Genomic DNA, 19,935 nt, shown 5'->3' with positions numbered 1-19,935 from the left:
CAGATCATTACAAAATTAACACACAAGATATTCTAAGGAGAATTATTTATTTTTCGGATATCCATTTTTTTTTTAATCAGACCTACTGGGAAACAAACACTTGTTTTTAATTTATTTCTTTTGTTGTGTTTTACTTTGTTTGGTTAAGTATTGAATAACATATTTTACATGAATGTACCGTTTACAGATATTAAAGGCGTAAACTGAAGAAAAAAATAGATTGGGAAAGATTAAGTAAATAGCACCTAGCCCAGAATGAAATCCCGCCTATAAAAAACGAAAAAAGACTTATAGATAAGTAAATTGAAACAGTATAGCAACGGTTTCTGATTCAGTCACCTTGCATGACTTTAAGTATGTTGCATTCAGTTGACAAAATAGTACAGTTTTATTTTATTAACGGTTTATCACTTCATATAAAAACATGACTAAGATTTTATACAAGGTTTTCATTGAATACTAAAAGTATATTTTTAACGCAACATTTGATAATGAACATAAAATATAAATGATACGTGTCTATGTAGGAATTAAATTTTTTTCTAGAACGAACGTGTTTTCCTCGGCATATTCAAGTATATATATTATGTACGTGAGTACAATGAATTTCCTTCTTCCTTTACCGCTTTTATTAATTAATCATGTTATTAAAAGTAAACATATTTCAATTATGCTTTAAATGGTAGCATCATTAAAACTTTCTTTTATAATTATTATTTAACCACATAACTGGCCCCAGTAAACTGCTTTGTTGGAAGTGAAAGTCGAGATGTTTCCTTGGAAAATTAAGAGAACAGACAGTTTTTATTTGACACATTCGTAAATCATAACAATAAAGATGTGTTTAGATTATAATGGAAGTATCTTTGACAAACATTTTTGTTTTAGATTTTATGATGTTGTGTAGCCCCCATCCACAGGTATCGCTGTGCCTGTTATATTGTTTCCAGCAGGGGAGCAAAGGAATACAACCAAATCAGCTATCTACAATGCATAAAAAAATCGATTTGGTTTGCTAAACATGTATGGTCTGCAACAAGTTGTCTTAACTTTTTAAATTGCACTAGAAATTGCTGATATATATATATATGTGTGTGAATTTTTTCTGGATTTACCTATATATATATATATATATATATATATATATATATATATATATATATATATATATATATATATATATATATATATATATATATATATATATTATCATATATTAAGTCAAATAAAAAGTTTTGTCCTTAAATATATATAGATAGATATTATCTGCACGAATTGTACGTAGAAGGAATTTGTTTGAAGTGATATTCAAAACATTTACAAATAAAACACATAAATTCTTTCACGTTTGGGTATCATTTGCAATCATACAAAATGATATTTGCTTCAAGCTTTTGAATGTGGTAATTCACTATATCTTTATAGAGAGATATATTTCTTTAGGTAATAAACACAGTTTAAAAATGGCAACTACCACCCCGCTCTTATATATATATTTTCTATATCTTATCCGACCACTGTGAATTTTTTCTGGATTTATATATATATATATATATATATATATATATATATATATATATATATATATATATATATATATATATATATATATATATATATATATAGTCTATTACTACCTGGCTAGCCTCTGTGAACCGTTTTGTAGGCAGACATTGTAGATATTCCTCCTTAAAGAAATTTAATATTATGGTAACATAAATTACCTACGTAGCACACATTAAGAATAATTTAAATATAATATTAGTCAAAAATATTATTTCATCATTTCATCATTTTAATAGTCTCTGCTGGAAACGATCTCCAACCTACTAAGAAAGAACCCAAACAATATTCATGAAGAGGATTCATTTGATCATATCTGTCGGACATAAATAAGGCAATTCTTACTTTTATTTCGTCAAAGCTTTTGGTAGAAGTCTTCTGAAAATCTTTTATCATCTTCGTTACAACTAAAATAAAACCAATACACCTCCTCTTAGATTTTGTAAAACAATTCATGTGGTGAAGATTTATGCATGTATCGCCAAAGTATGTTTACTTATTAACCCTGCGCCTCTTTCAATCATTGTGACGTTACAGTAACTTTACGTCAACTTTTGTTGTATGACGTTATCCTTTTCCCCACAGCGCACTCGCGATAACGTGTAGGAAATAACATGATTCTTTATGTGAAGTGTGTCGTGGGTATTTATTCAATTCCATCGAAATATAGGAGGTCTTTTTAGCTCGTAATTTTTGAGATCATGTAGAACTTGAATTTGAGTTAATAAAGTGTTTATTTGATAGGCTTCGGATTTGTTCAATAGCTTGTTCATAATTTTTCTAAACGGCACAGGTGATCCCAATTAAATTATGCGTGGGAAATGAAGTAATTCTTCCATTTCCTCATTTTTATTGCTCGTAGCGTTTAAGACCGTTAATTAGTAATAAAATAAAAGTGATTATTTAAGTTGTATTTATACTATATACTATATACATTTATTTTTTAATACGTGCATTTAAGGTCTTAAAGTTAATGTGCAAATTACATTACAGCTTTATATTTTATCCACACATAATAATAAAAAAAATTGAATACATATAAATCAATTTGTCAACAATTTAGCTTGTCTTTGGCTGTCGATCACATGCTCGATCAAACTCATGCTGTGCACACGACAATAAAAGGTCACTTTCAGCTTGTCTTTGGCTGTCGATCACATGCTCGATCAAACTCATGCTGTGCACACGACAATAAAAGGTCACTTTCGGAACAATCATTATACTTATACACATATACTTAATGTATTTTACACTTCAGACGAATCAAAGTGCAAGAATCTAAATAAACAGGGTAAAACTTCAAAAACAGAACCTCTACCCCGGAAAACAATGTTTTCCTCAAATTATACTCTTTCCCAGATAAATTTCTGCATCAACGCATGAACTGTCTATATACAACTTGCCCTTCATGATTGTGGAAACAAAGCCTTGAACGTTACGACCTTTAGTTTTCGACATTTAAAAAAAAATGGATATATTTGCTTGATAGTCATGATAAAATTGTTTTTTCCTGTATTCTGAAAATATATTTCTTTAAAATTTTGAAGTCTTTTTTCTCATAATTAGATATAACACATAAACTGAGAAGTAAAAATGATTTATGTATAATTTTCGAAATCCTTTACGCGTGTCCACGGCAATTATTCGTCGTTCTTGTATTTAAGGTCTGCCTTGTAAACTAAGCTTAAATGAAATGAGCTTAAAGTTAAGACTTTTAAATCATAAAAATTGTACTAAACATTATTTTCTATTTAAAAAAAGCTAAAGTTAAAAGAACTCAAAGTTTTCTTCTGGAACATTTCTGTCAAACAAATGCCTTCGTTACCCTCATTTGTTAAATTACAGCGCTTGCAATAAATTACGCGCGAAATTAATTTTTAAAAATAATTGAGAATAATTGTTTCCAATAAGCATGGGTGCAATTTAAAAAATGTACTTTATTAAATTTATTTGTCGTTTTAAGTTCTTTGCCAGTAGTTATACACTTAAGAGTCTTCAACAGAATACCGTGAACGATAAAAAAAAAACAAAATGTGCTATACTATACGCTTATGACGATAAAGCATGGCATTTATAGTCCTTGTTCAATAAAATTGTGTCAAAACAATACAAGGATAAAATATCTCTGCAAATATTGTACCCGTATAAATTATCTTAATTATCATTGTCGCAATCAACGGTCACTATGTATGATCCTCTCACTTTGAATGCGCACCATGGTTTAAGACAATTCTAAGAGACTGTTGGACTTTTTTCGCGTTAAAGTGTTAAATACATAGATTTCATATATAAAGATTTGATTTTTTATTTTAAATTTCCTGTAAGCCTGGTGTGACCTGCAACTTGCGGCCTTACTGTATTCCATGCGGACATTTTACTAAGAGTGAAAAAATACGTACACATTTTGTGTATCCCAACTAATGAATTTTCAATCAACCAATAAATAATAAGGTAATTATAAGCTGTCAAATAAATTTAATCTTTAATAACATTTAAATATATCAACCTATAGTATTGCACTACAATAATAATTTCAATGTATAGTATCAAAGTTTGTTTGGGGGGTTGTCGTTTAAAATGCTTACATTGGTTCCATACGATATCGAGGCATCGTATGTATTTTAATCGTTTATATATTGCAAAAAATAATACTTATTCCCTTTCTGGTTTAAATGCACGCGATGTAATATCTCATTAACATATATAAAAAACAGATCTGCTATAGAACGAATTTTTTATTTAGCTGTATAATGATATGTTCACAGTGCTTATTTAACTTGTTAACCTGTGGACACGGTGCTTTATTCATGCATAACTCTAACAGGAAATGAATACTTACGAGGAGTATCAACTGTTGAAGGACAAATGGCGTTACATGTTACACCGAATTCTGCTGACTCGAGAGCCACTGCCTGATAATGAAATAAAAATATAGAATGATACTCAGTTAATAACTTACATGCAAAATGAGGGTAAAAAGTGAATAACAAGAGACTTAGTGGCAAAAGTAAGCAATTCAGTCACCCGTTTTTAGACGTTAAAATTCTTGAATAAGTTTAAGTTGGCTTTCAGCGTAGAGCTAAAGAGAAACTTATCTTCCACAAATCAGTTGTTGTGTAAAGAATATCAACAGAATTGATTCATAATTTTTATCTTTTATCTCCATTTCATAGATTACAGAATAGGTCGTTCGTATAACATTATTCTTTGGGTTCTCTGAATATAAGAATTTTCTCGATGAGAAGTTGAATTAAACAAATTTAAATGTTAAATGAACAGTTTAACGAAAGATCCAATATCTAAATAGAACATTAGAACTAATGAATAAAAAAGTCGCAATACAATTACAATCATTTATGTTACAAAGTTATTGAATGCATTTGTGGATAAATGTTAAATAGATTAATACGTGTTCATTGATTATTAAAAAATGGACATATTAATTTAAAAAATAAACACAGAAACAATTATTTATACTTGGTATTAAATCGAGGATATCAGTATTTTACTTAACATTGTCCGTAATAAAAATTTACCTTAATCACGGACAATATAAACTAAATTATCTACTTTAAAGAAAAAAGCCACTGATTCAATATTATTTTTACGAGGCTAAGGGGAAAAACAACAAAAAAAAATTTGTTTTTTTTTTAATTTCTGTCAATGTTTGAATCATTAGTTTAAATTAATTTCATTAATATTGAGATTGAATCATCTTTACCCTCGTGAGTGAATCATTAGTTTAACTTAATTTCATTAATATTGAGATTGAATCATCTTTACCCTCGTGAGTCCAACCAATCCTGTCTTTGAGGCAACGTAGCTTGACATTGAGGGCCGGGCCACAAGTCCACAGGTGGATGAAATATTTAATATTCTGCCCCAACCTAAATAATGAATAGTAGATGGAGATATTAAAGCTGGCTTTAACCAGACAGAAATATAGTTAAGTATGTTTAACTGTAACATGCTACATGTGACACATTTTAAAATTACTTAACTCAAGTGGTAAATGACTAAAAAAGATATACCGATTTTTTCTTAAATCCTACATTTAAATCCTGCATTTAAATGTTGACGTATAATGTAAATCAAGTTTTCTAAAAGATAATTTAGAGCATAAGGCTTATAAAATCCATTTTATTAGAGATCCATAGTTTGACAACTAAAAGGAGATAGTAAAGTCAGAAACTTCAGTCACGTGTGCCTCTCATTTCCTTCGTACTATAATCAGCCAAAAAATTAATTGGTTATCAGCAATCATTTTAAAGAAAGGCAAATCTATTTAAGGCACTTTGTTATGAATATATTTTCTTCTACCTTTCTCTTTCATAGAACCGAGAAACTGCTTGATAACTAGAAACGGAGCAGTCAAATTGATTCCAATATCCTCATCCCAGTCCTCGGCTGTCATATCTTCTACTTTGTCAACCGTTAATCGGCCTTGAAAAGATACACAAAAGAGATAGATAGATAGATAGATAGATAGATAGATAGATAGATAGATAGATAGATAGATAGATAGATAGATAGATAGATGGATGGATGGATGGATGGATGGATGGATGGATGGATGGATGGATGGATGGATGGATGGATGGATGGATGGATGGATAGATAGATAGATAGATAGATAGATAGATAGATAGATAGATAGATAGATAGATAGATAGATAGATAGATAGATAGATAGATAGATAGATAGATAGATGGAAATACATACCAGCTACGTTAACTATAATGTCAACTTTACATGTAGGCTTTATTTCCAGAGAAACTTTTTTGACATCTTCTTTCTTTAAAAGGTCACATTCAAAGTAACTGATATCTTGTCTATTTCTGTGAAAAAGAAAATAAATGGCTTTTTATTAAAAAAAAAATATGGAAGGTAAATCAAATTAAAAAGCTAATATAAAGTGACGATACATCGTCAAATGAATGTGATGTTTATCGTGTTTCTATTATTTCCTTAATTCTATGGTCGTCCATTTTAAGAAATACTCTTAAACAAAATGAATCATCACATTTTATTATATTTTTTACCCAGCTTTGATTTCATCAATGGACTTTTGAGCAATTTTTTGTTTCACTCTATCTATACCAATAACGTCACATCCGGCATTCGCTAGGGTCTTGGCGATGGTTGATCCAATGGCTCCAGCAAACCCAGTCACGAGCGCTGTCTTCCCGTCGAGGGCCATTTCAACCACAAAGTTTTTGAAGGTGTAATTACAGCAAACTAAGCTGTAATTGTAATAATTTTATTTTGCTGTAAAAAATGTTCATGATGATAATATACATGTACTTTTAGCATTTTTTATACATAAGATTGAAAGGAATTATTAAATTTATCAACTGAAGTCAAATATTCTATACTTATTATAATATTACACATTTTGTGCATGACGACGGTATTGTTAGTTTAATTAAATTAGATTCTATAAATAAACTTTTTTTTACTATTGTTTACAAAATAAAATAAATCTTGCAATAAAAATTAGTATGGCAGTATGGCATATCATATTGCTTAAGAACAACAAATTCTTTTATTTGTGTAGACATCAATCCATATTTTACACGAAAAACAATGTATTAGGCCAACATTAAAAATATCTATGTTTCCCCTAACGCGACCGACCCAATGAAATCCCGCCGACTGAATTGTTTTTATTACCATATTGAATAGAGAATTATTTTTGGGAGTTGATTTTAATAAACTCTCCTATGCAGTTACTCAGACAAACCGAAAGTGAAACAGTGTTTGGACCTCAGCACAAATCATTGCTACTGACAAAACTTAGTTCTTGAAAATAATTGATAAATTCGATGTAATGTATGCTAAAGCATTGTTTTTCAAGGAAACATATTTATAAATACCTTGAAAATAGTCAGATTTTAAATGGTACGAACAATTCAAATATTTTTTTGTAGTCGTATGTATTCCTACGCCATAGTTCAATATGGTCTCTTTCAACTCGACGCTGGGCTGTCTCCGTAAATCCTTGTCGGAGATTTACGGTGTCAGCCCAGCGTTTGGTTGAACGAGACTAGAGTTCAATATTGCTTGGATCCATACAATTTTCGAGAAGCATATCTATTACTGATTCTGGTTTGATTGAATTAATTTTATATTTAAATATTATTTAACATGATTCATATGGGGGTTTCTCGACATTCTAGTCGAAAAAGTCCAAAAATTCATATTATAAAAATGTGCGTAATTCAAATTAGAAACTACATGTACTTGTCATGCAAAATAACATATCGTTGATTTTAAAATAAATAAACATCGACAAAATCAACTCCCGTCAGTTCTTCAGTACTTTGATTATAGAAACCTAATTTAACCCGATCATCAACATGGGCGAAATAGCTGGATAACTTCGCCGGAATTTCCTCCGAAAGAGAAGTTGAAGTCACCCTGTATTCTGAGTTCACGATCGTGCAAATTAACCACAAAGACATTAAAATGATAAACATTTCATTCAAAAGACGTTTCACAGCCCCAGTTAACCACTGTTATGATTAATAATTTGCAAGTGTCTTATCTTCTAATGGGTTACAAAATATAACGGTGAAGCAACTTGCCTACTGTGATGTAAAAATAACAACCGATGTTAATTACTGTTAGTGTTCATATAACAATAATTTGGTGACTTATAATTAGTTAATAGCTTTGCCAACTTAATACTAAAATAATCACAAAACCATCTGTCTACAGTTATCTTAAAAATTAAAGTGAGGTTGTAATTGGGTGATAGGGTTGGACTAATGGACTAAGTTTTTAAACCTGTAAGAAGATGTTTTATTTTTTATAACTTCTTTTAAAGATTCTAATCCAATTTTAATTAAGGTTGAATCTGTGTATATTATAATTAAGTCTCCCAAAAATTAGGTTTGTACTTGTGATATGAAAGATTCTTTATGATGTCAAAAATTTAAACAGTTCTCTAAATTTCATCAAATTTCAAATAGAGTTGGTTATGGTAATGACTATTATTTGTATTGGGTAAATTTACAAAAATCTTAATCATCTACATTTATTTTTTCCCCATGTATTATTTTTCACATTTGTGTTAATATTTCTTTGTCTGTACACCTATTTCCTTATCAAAGAAGAATATTCTTTGCTAGTGTATAAACTTTTGTGTAAACTCGATATTGTAGAATCATTAAATATGACTTCACAAACATTTACATGTATTTCATAACCTTAAGTTTATCAAATATTATTGAATGTTCAAACATTATTGTTTTAATATACTTTTAGACATTTTATAAACCAAATTGATACTTTGAAGCATGTTCATCACATAAAATATGATATTTAAATATAGGTTAACATATACATCAACTTACAAATGATAATGAATCTACTCGTGCACAACTAATCATTGAATGAAACATGTATAAATTTTAGATAGACAATATCAAATTCTGAATTCGTTACTAATTTTTTTTACATTCCATTAGTACAAGTATAACAATTTGTTTTACAACTGGTCGTATTTTTTTTTAGTTTTGTAATTAATTAAAGAATTGATTGATTTTTTTTTCATTTTTAATTGATAATGTATTTTTCAATTGGCAGAAAAAAAAATTATTTACCTACCTACCGACCCAACTTCAAAATTAAGGGTCAGGTTAGGGGATACATAGATATTTTTAATGATGGTCTTAAAGCCCCTTAATATATAAGTAACGAGTATTTAATGATATAGTAATAATAGTTAGCAGCAAGGTAACATAAGTTTGCTTACATGAAAACTCCTTGCCTTAGTTTCGTGTGGTCTAAAACACCGTCATCTGAATTCGACTAAACAGCAAATTGTTATGTAACATTATTTTATAGAACAGTGACGTCATTTAAATGTCCTTGTTCTGATGTTATGTAATATCATGCAAACATTTCCCATTCTGAGATAACAACTTTTTAAAACATGTTTAAAGGATGCTCACTCCTCCTAGGCACCTGATCCTGCCTCTGGGGTTTTCCAGAGGTCCGTGATTGCTCTGCTCTGGACTATTGATTAAATAACGAATTGTCCACGGATTTTCTCCGTTTATCCCGATCATGATATTTTCCCCAAATTACGACATTTTTCCCGATAAATACAATTTTACCTATATGACATTGGGCGCACGGCAAATGCGATCTGTCTGCAGAGGATGCTCACTCCTCCTAGGCACCTGATCCTACCTCTATCTTTTTAGAGGTCCGTGTTGCTCTGCTTTGAATTTGTATATCGTTTTATGGATTTTTGAGATGGTTGACAGTTTGTAATTGTCATAATCCATTATATTTCCAATTCTTGACTTTCACTTAAATGAACATGTAGTCTGCTGTAAATATTTGATATTTTTTATTAAAAAATTGGTATTTTTCCTTTTAACTTTGCTTTTTGACACCGTTCGTTATCACGACATTTCTTTAAAACAAATGTCAGCGGGTTTTTCTTTACGTTTTCTGTTTAAGAAAACGATAAATGCCAAAGGGAAAGAAGATAATACCATATAAATAAAATATTTGTAAATGAATATCATGTCACTCTGCGAATATGATTTAACAATACTATGATCTTGGGGTAAGATCCCAGGAGGATATCCTTAAAAACAATTATAGCTATCGTTTATTTTAGAAAACATAATTATTCAAAAACTTTCCAGACATGCAAATCGCAGAAACACGATGCAAATGTCCTCATTTCTTGTATCAAGAGGTGCAGTAACCGGTGATACTTATCTTCTATTATGTAACTTTTAACCTTGCTTTCAATGACCCCTTAGCTTTAAGGAGTCATGTGTCTGCAAGATTGTGCATTATCTCCTGCTTTTCTCACGCAGTGGATATGCAGACCAAATAATTGAGACATTCGTGCACGAAACTAGAATAATAAAATGTCTATCAAGAAGCATACTTATTGACAAAGACAATATATGCAATTATATTCTTTTAATAAATGTTATTTTTTTTTCTTTTCTTTCGATACATAAGATTAAAAGAAATGATTAAATTTATCAAAACAAATGTTTTATATTTGAATATCATTTATATGTGCGCAATGTATCTGCGCAAATCGAAATGCTTTTGGCATCCTTAAATAAAAGTTTCTAAAACAGTGATTAAATATGTTCTATAACTCCTTACTACGAAATCATGGAATTTTTATTGTAAGACGGTTCTTGAAGTGTAAACAGGATAATAATTATGAGATAATGTTGCAAAACAATCAATATAAACAATCATTTCTAATTTTGAGTCAAATATATTAACGTGTATTTATTTTATTGTATTGTACATTTATGAGATTTATGTATCTTAAATAAATGTCCAATCAAATGCTTTAAATAGCATTTGTTTTAGATTTCTGGAAATACTCGTTTGAAAGATACGACAACAGCCAAACTTTACAATTACTTATCACAATCTAGTAAAGAAGACAGTATAGTACATGCAATAACGATATCGCTGTGTTCTGCATGTGTTATGCCAACATAGCATTTATAGTTTGATACAGACCCTGAAACGTGCTACTACACCAGTTGCACGGTTCGGTTCGTTACGCTTTTTGAACGGTACGGTTCGCTTTGTGAACGGTACGGTTCGTATTGTTAACGGTAAGGTACGCTTTGTGAACGGTACGTTTCGTTTTGTGAACGGTACGGCTCGTTTCTTGTACGGAACGGTACGGTTCGTTTTAGAGGTGTCGTAGCACGTTTCAGGGTCTGTATATCTATAGTGTAGTCGCCTCAAGTCAATGAACTACTTACAAAAGGTATGTTTTCTAATTAGACAATACACTTGCACAACATGATGCTTAATATTGTTGTTTTGTTTCAATTTATAAATTTGAACTAAATGATTAATCTGAGGTCAAACCATATTAACATGTGTTGCAGAAAACAAACGTAAGTGGTTGGTATAAGTTTATTTATCCTTTGGACATGGCTGGATAGTATTGTGAATGTTCTTGCGCTAGTGCATCATTGAAAACATGCCCGGCGCAGAGCAATTTCTTTTCATAATGTCTTCTTTACTAAATCATCGTTTCTTATATTTAATGTAATGGTAGTGGGAAAGGATTTGTAAACCATTGCCTTCAAAATGATGAGAAAGGATAATTTATTGCAGGCTAGTTTAAGTCAAAAACATCAAAAATTAATGAATGCTTGAAAAATAAACCGTTTTCAAAATATGAAAAATCACCGTCGTCATTTGCTTAGATAATGGTCGCTATCTTTACGTATAGTTGAGTGTTGTGCATTGTGCACACATAAACATACAATCTCTCGTTTAAATTTTCTGTTTTGATATCAGTGGGTCGAGAATAGCACTAGCTTTTGCAGACGACGAATATACTTTGATTTCCTTTCCTTGGGATTTCAAATCACACAAAATGGACATGTTGGGCAAATTGTATTTCAACGACTGGATATTAGTTTGTACTTCGCTGTGTATGTTAGCATATCTGTGAGTTTATTTTCTTTATTTCTTTAAAACACTAAATTTCTATTGCTGTGTTAATATCGTCAATGAACTATATTCAAGCAACCCCAATTTTTATCTGCCTAGAGTGACCTACTTAAGATGTACGTAAACATTAAAAATGTGCATGAATCATACTTATATACTGAGACAAATGGCATTATGAATTTACAAATTATACTCACCCGTGACTTAACGTAAACATAACACGAGCTTTGTCCATATAACAAAGAAATAAGAGGTCTGTGTCTAACTTATTAGTTGAAAACTGACGGTAAAAACTTGGTGATTATTTGAAATACATGAGCTTTAGTTCAGCATTGTAGACGTTAAAATTTAAAGTGAAAAAAAAATCTAAAACTAACCGTGACCATGCCCTTTTGATGGTTTTAAGAACTGTAAAAACAGGTGAGTTTTTTTCATTTTCATGAATCATTCTTAAACCTGACCTTGGCCACTCATACAAGTTTATTTATAAATCAATCTGAGCGATGTGTTTGTTCTTAACACCACAGAATAATAAATGGTGAGCATCAAAGACTATGACATATTAATATAATTATGAAAATGATTACAATGCATAAGGTTATTTATTCAACTCGAAGTCATTTCCTTAATATATGGTATTGACTATGCAAGAAATCACTGTAAAAAGAACTCGATCTCAAGAATGCGGTAAAGCGTTTTTATGCAGTTCATTTTGAGCCATAAAGTCAAATCCATGTTACCTCATAAAAATACTATTCAATTTTCAAAATTGAATAGGTAACCTGAACAGAAAAAAAGATGATGTTTGTCGTATTTTACAAATAAGGAAAACTGTTAGGCTTTATTGAGTTTCAGGTATTCCAGATGGAAGCACAGTTTGTTTCGGAAGTACGGAATTCCCGGTCCCTTGCCAACACCATTCGTAGGAATTTCACCAAAATACAGAAGGACGGTAAGGATATGATGAGTAAAGAATACAGAATGAAGACAGATATTACAAAGAAAACTATCGAGAACACTATGGTCGTTGTCATTTTTAAAATGTTAATCTACTTTAAAAAACTAGTTTTATATAAGCATAAAGTAAAATATGCAATCTTCATGCCAAGATAAATGAATCTACCCCTTGGTAAACTACAGTTTATGGCAAAAAAAATGTTATACATTTTTTTTTGATTTATTTCCAAATTTACTATTCTTCGATTAGTTTTTTAATATATAATATGTTATGCTTATCAAATGAACAGATAAACATATAATGATTTATTTTTAAATTAAGCCGATTTCTTTATACACGTACATACGTATCTACATTTTGCAGGGCGTTGCTCTTATAGACCAAGAACTTGCAAGGACGTATGGTGATATAGTTGGGCAAGTAATTACTACATGTTAATTACATTAAACATTGTACGGCCCATTTCAGATCTTCAAGTTTAAAATCTAGATGCCATTGCCCTTAGTATTCGTAAAGAGCTGATTAAATCTGAAGTATTTGATTGGCACTTATGACACAACACTTATATTTAAATCTGAGCTGTTAAAAATGTACTAGTTTTCTCCTCTTTCTTTCTGTTGGGATAGCTGTGATTTGTTTAAGGTCTTTTTTTGCTTTCGGTGTTTTCGATTGTGTCTTCTTTAAGTCTTAATGGCTTTCGGCATGTTCATTTGCATCGTCAATTGTATTGCTTATGATGTTTTACAGAGTATATATGGGACACCGCCCCCTGTTGCTAGTCTCCAACCCTGACACAATCAAAGCCATCATGGTGAAAGAGTTCTCAAGAACACCAAACCGACCTGTAAGTCTCTCTCTCTCTCTCTCTCTCTCTCTCTCTTTTTTTTAAGGATGAGTATATTGAATGAACAGAATGAGTAATATCTGTGAAGATTTATACAACAAACAAATGCATGTTGGCATGTTTACACCAATGTTAACTAAAATAAAATGTGGGACACAATCTGTTGAATTGTATTTACAGTACATACGATATATTGTGTTCAAAATTCTTATGTATTTGTAGAAGACATTCTTACCGAGAAATGAAATGAAATATTCACTCCTAAATGCCGACGATGACCAATGGCGGTTCCTTAGAAACACTCTTCTACCGACATTCTCTTCCGGCAAAATGAGAATGGTACCTTTTTCATTATTACTGCTTTTATATGTAATGATTGATAAACCAGTCGTTAACTGCAGTGATTGTGCAACTTATACCTTATTTGTGAAAATACTAGATCCCGTTTTATCCTCCTCCCTTTTTTTAAAAAACTGGTCGAATTTAAAACGAGACAAATTTAAATGTATTAAAATATATCTCCTTTAATACAACTGTGTGAGAGTTGACTCAATATACAGTATACATGTATGCAGTAAAGGGTTAATATACAATAGAAAACAGTGGAATATCAATGAAATATTTTTATTCATATAATTTGATGTCAAAACCTGTTCAGTATACTTGCAGTAAACTAAAAATTCCATTTCTAAACTACTTTGACTTTGTACTGTACAGAAAAAAAAACACATAAGAGATGCATGCATTTCAGATGGAGCCGTTGTTTAAAGCCAAATATGAACAACTGTTAGACAACTTGACGGAAAGGGCCAAAACAGGAAAACCAATAGACTTAAAAGAGTACGTTCTACGTACACACGTAATAGCTATCATTACGCAGTCTTTTTTTTAAACACTAACTATTTCTCTTGCTACAAATAATACTTTCATGACATTACTATTTATGTTCCTAGACTAAGTTATATCGGCTATGGCACTGTTCAAATTTAAATGGGAGGTGGCTAGATATTAACATCAACGTGGTTAAGTGGCAAAGACCTGTGTTCTAGTGTACTTTGCACAAATTAGATCCTCATTTTTTTGGTGGGAAATTAAGTGTCTACCTCTATATGCTGAATCTATTCAATTATAAGTATGATGCATTGTTTCTGTTTTCTTCTTTTGTCCACTTTAAAACAATATTAGATATAGAATTTACGACCAACAGAATGATTATACCCTTACACGATATCTATCAAAATGTCTTGTTTGTTTTAGATGTCATGAGAAAAACCATGCAAAATAAAAAAGTAATTTTGTAAAATGACAATTGACTTTTTAAAAAATTTTTGTTCTGTGCCGACAAAAGAAATACAGTGCCCTTTCTATTTTACATAAGTTATAACTTTAAAATGTCATTAAATTTTGTGAAAAAAAAGATTCACCTTCACATTCAATAATTGTAACTGTCAAAAATATTTTTCAGTGTTTTTGGCGCTTATACATTGGATGTCATCGCCTCTACAGGTTTTGGAATGGATATCGACTCTCAAAAAATCCGGACAATGATTTTGTCAAATATACTAAGAAATTCTTAAACATTTCCTTTACTCCGATTTTGATACTTATTCGTAAGTTTAATCATTCTTGTCTTTTTAAATAATATGACCTTTCAAATCCTCATGTAGTGCTCAAAAACCATTGTAAATAATTATATCATGACAAGTTAATAATGCACATGCATTGATCTTCGATCTCCTATTTCATATTTCTTTAAATGTGGGTTAATGGAAGATCCCAACAGACATAAAAAGAAATGACAATATATTTTTCATTTTGTTTTCATAATTTCTTAGACATTCTTTATATTTGGGAGTAACATATTTTTTTCTCTTCTTTATGCTTTAGTGATATTTCCAAAAATTGATACCTTGCTATACTGGCTTGGAATGTCACCTTTCAATCGACTGGAGATTCTGTCATTCTTCCGGCGTGCTGTCAAGCGAGCTGTCGATCAAAGGATGGAAGACAGCAAGGTGAGAGAACGAATATATATATAGTTTCAAGTACAACACCTTTATAAAATAGAGAACACCACTTAATGTACAAGATGAAGTGATTTTAATTTTTAAAGCACAATATTTGCTATAGGAAGTGCAATGTGATTCAAATTCAGATTTCATTTCCTTAAAAATGATTTCAGTACGTGTAACTCTAATATTTGTTTACAAAAAATGCTAAATAGAGATTGTAAGAAATTGCAAAGCACATGGATCAGCGGTCATAGGTCACTAAGATAAAGGCCACTAGTTCAAACGCTGATGTGGTCAATTGATGTTGTTTTGTGTGTTTTACGCGTCCACAGACAATTACTTTATCTACATAGTCTCAGTCCATATAGTTCGATTTGGGGTTTAACTGCGATGGGTTAATGTAACGCCCGGGGGTGTGTGTGTGTGTGGGGGGGGGGGGCATGGTTCTTGTTCGATTAGCATCAAGGAGACTGGGGAAAATCACTGGCTTTATCTGATTTTATGGTTTAGAAAGGATTCCACATTTAACTTGTATTTTTAGATAATTCAATCTTACGGAATAAAGTATGAAACATTCCAGCAAATTCTTCTGGTTCGCAGTTTAAAGATACAATTGGATACAAGGGTGATTGAAATACCGTTGTTTAACTGTAATGGTAATTTAGTTAAAACTGCTACGATTGTGTTGATTTTGATCTGGAATTTTTGTTACAAGAAACCCGTGGACCTGCTTCAGTTGATGTTAAACGCACATCATGACACGGGCGTCGATGAGTCCGAAAACATTCATAGCTACGAAGGAGATGAAAACCAATGGAAAACGAGAAGTAAGTTTAAATACTTTCTAATAGCAATTGCATGAATACGTGATAATAATATATCTGTGGTCGAATATGTATGTAAAAAAGGGTATTAGGAGGACTGGATGGCCGTTGCCATTTTAGGCCATGTTTACTTCCTTTAAGCAAAGAACCCTATGCAAAGATAAAAGGAAAATGTTCAATTTTAAAGCGAACTATATACATAGATTTTTTGAAGTTTTAATAATAGTTTATAGCCCAACATATCATATCTAAAAATTCAAGGCAGATCTAATGATGAAATTGTTCACCATACAGCTTCATTAAAGTGAAGTTTAGAATGTAAGTGAATTTCACTTTACACATGGTTTCCAAGATTTTATTGATTTTTAGGCCTTACTATGGATAAGATTGTGGGTAATTCTATTCTTTTTCTGTTGGTGGGATACGACACCACGTCCAATGCCTTGGCCTTTACTGCTTACACACTGGCCACTCACCCCGACTGTCAAGAAAAACTCATCGAAGAAATAGACGCCATTCTGGGCAAGGTTTGTTATTTTTGCGGATCTCACACTATTGTATTGATTAATATGCAATAAATTATTGCAATCTATGGTTTCATTTCTTAAACAAATATGAGCACAAAATGTATTTTACGAGTACGGATACTTTTTTATATTACTAAAATTTAAACTGACTGATTAATATGTCACCCGAGCGAAACACATGCAAAACGATCGCTATTCACTTTCATACGATCTGGATATCATACATTGATAGGAACCACCTAATTACGACAATGTCCAGAAACTGGAGTACCTAGAGAGAGTTTTCTGTGAGACCCTGAGGCTCTATCCGTCAGCATGCAGGTAAATTTAAACTCAAGTGCCAAAAGACATAATTTTCTCTCTCTTCGCTATATATATTTTAAAAACTAACGTAAATTGAGAACCATATTACTTTTTGTGCAATAAAACACACATCTTTTTCAATGGGTGGCACTGTAGATCTATTTTTTCATCCATTTTTACAGACCAGTGAGCTACAGATCTGAAGCTACATATAACAGTTCAATATCAAATTTCCCAGTAGAATAATTGGAATTCCATAATTTTCAATCACCAATATTTATAACATTTACATTTACTATATTATTCTTAACATTCTAACGGCACAAAAACTGCACAAACTAATGACATTTTCAGGACTCATAGACTTGCAGAAAGGGATATTGTGATTGAAGGATACACAGTTCCCGAAGGTACGGACATTTCGTTTCCAATCTACAGTATCCACAGGGACCCACGGTTCTGGGAAAATCCGACCAGATTTGATCCTGAAAGGTACCATTTCATACGGCATATGTTCTAGCTAAATGACAGAAAACCTACATGTTCACAAATTTGGATTAGAACCCCTTAGTACATGTACAATAATATACAATATAAACGTAAAATCAATAATTTAACAAAAAAATTGATTAAATCAGAAATGGTGTTTAGGATATGATAAAAGGATATCACACTACGTGGTGAAATTATGCTGAATAGTACTAATAAATAATAAATAAATCTCACTACATGTCATTTCTATGATAAAGTAATATATCAGCCATAACTCCATAACTTGTGTGAGCTAATTGAAATAAACAACTTTGATTTAAATATGTAAAATGGATTGTCAAACAGATATACACTTTAAAATCAGTGAATTTTGAATTACTAAACTGATTATCAAAAACACACATCAATCTCATAATGGATTTGTATAATTACATGTGTAGTTTTCTGTGTATATTGTCCTTTTTAAAAATTAAGATTATCAAAAATTAAAATTTGTATTGTTGTATATCTTTTACTTGTTAAAATATATTTTATCCGTAATGAGTATCTATTAATGCATGTACTTTATCGATAAATAACCATTTCTACAGTCAGTCAATTATGATTTAATTAAAAGATTTACTCCGGAAAACAAGGCTAAGCGGCACCCATACGCTTATTTACCCTTTGGACATGGTCCCCGTAGCTGTATAGGCATGCGCCTAGCTCAGGTCGAGATGCGGTTAGCGATTGTCTCCATTCTACAACACTACAGATTCAAAACGTGTGAAGAGACAGAAGTGAGTAAGAAGCTAGACCCTTGATGATTGGATTAACACTCGACACGCGAGCGGGCGTGTATGTAATAATTCGATCATATTTAGTAAAATTTACGCTATTAAGAGGGCGCGAAGCGTAAATTTTACATAATATGATGTAAATAAATAGAACATAACCCACTTTTTCATAGCCTGATCAAAATGTCGGTGCCAATCAGATAGTATCTCTCTTTCATCTACGGCTCACTTAGCTGTCAATCAAAATGTGACTTTGCTGGAACTTACAGAAATTCTTATTGATTAAAAACATCACTTCATAGAATATCAAGCGACTGCTGGTTGGATGAAAAAGTTGGTTTTGTTCTAGATGTTGATAAAACTTAGATTTGCTCTATAAATGCACCGGATTTATAGGTTTGGTTTTTTTCTAGATTTGTATGTTTAATTGTTTCGTATGTGAATGTTTATAGTGTACCGTTTATACGAATTGAGTACTATCATAAAAAATGCAGGGCATATTCCATAACATTTAATCGTTTCTTCACCTTATATATACTTTGATTTTCCAGATTCCTTTGAAGCTTTCCAAAGCAAACCAGAAAACGGCGTCAAACTGTTGCTGGAGTCACGAAGCTAAATGACAGCTTGCCAAGGATCACAAAAACGTTTCATTTGAAACATACATAAAACATGCAAAAAGAATTCTTTTGAAAATTATGGTGCTTTAACAATGTAAAACAACTAATTATAAAAAAAAAATCTATGCAAAATTTTATTTGTAAAATTGCTGCTTGACGAAAAGGGAGTACTTCTGCTTGTAAGATTATAGAAACATCTTCTGTTCCTAAAATGTAATGAACAACAAGAAATGCTTGTAATAATTTTGATAGTAAATGTTAAATAAAATGGACTTGTAAGGATGATTATGCAATTGAAACAAAATTGCAAGTCGTTAGTCTGATTTTAAAAGGAGCTCAAATTGTGTTTAAGTAGACTGAGTGGTCATCAAAATTTTTCATAAGATCCACCTTAAATCTATATTCAGTAAAGAAAAAGCCTTCAATTTTCCCCCTAAAATTTTACAGAGCTCTTTAGCATAAGGAAATTTATTTGGTCTTAAATGACCACGACCATGGCCATCCATGGCCATCCAGCTCTCTTTCAAAAAAAAAAGAAAGAA

General features: G+C 31.1%; 1 protein-coding gene and 1 pseudogene across 2 annotated transcripts; one reads left to right on the top strand and one right to left on the bottom strand.

Annotated features, from left to right (window-relative positions):
• Window positions 1-785: 785 nt before the first annotated feature.
• Window positions 786-9,521, bottom strand: LOC128171784 (D-beta-hydroxybutyrate dehydrogenase-like). 2 transcript variants are annotated; one of them, XM_052837571.1, is made up of 9 exons: window positions 9,324-9,505; window positions 6,607-6,807; window positions 6,287-6,402; window positions 5,884-6,006; window positions 5,347-5,450; window positions 4,403-4,475; window positions 1,909-1,970; window positions 1,638-1,688; window positions 786-984 (listed from the first exon to the last, which is right to left on the bottom strand). In XM_052837571.1, the coding sequence occupies exons 2-9, from the start codon at window positions 6,762-6,764 to the stop codon at window positions 892-894; spliced, it is 780 nt and encodes a 259-aa protein (XP_052693531.1). In that variant the 5' UTR covers window positions 6,765-6,807; window positions 9,324-9,505; the 3' UTR covers window positions 786-891. The 2 variants fall into 2 exon arrangements, with proteins under 2 accessions (XP_052693531.1, XP_052693532.1); XM_052837572.1 differs by lacking the exon at window positions 1,638-1,688 and having other exon boundaries at window positions 9,324-9,521.
• Window positions 9,522-11,610: 2,089 nt separating this feature from the next.
• Window positions 11,611-19,896, top strand: LOC128171810 (cytochrome P450 3A4-like; annotated as a pseudogene).
• The last annotated feature ends 39 nt before the right edge of the window (window positions 19,897-19,935 follow it).

This window comes from Crassostrea angulata, chromosome 2 (genome assembly GCF_025612915.1).
Source record: "Crassostrea angulata isolate pt1a10 chromosome 2, ASM2561291v2, whole genome shotgun sequence".
NCBI classification, from domain to species: Eukaryota; Metazoa; Mollusca; class Bivalvia; order Ostreida; family Ostreidae; genus Magallana; species Magallana angulata.
The sequence above is the reverse complement of the archived record's forward strand: the minus strand, read 5'-3'. Positions and strand labels throughout refer to the sequence as shown.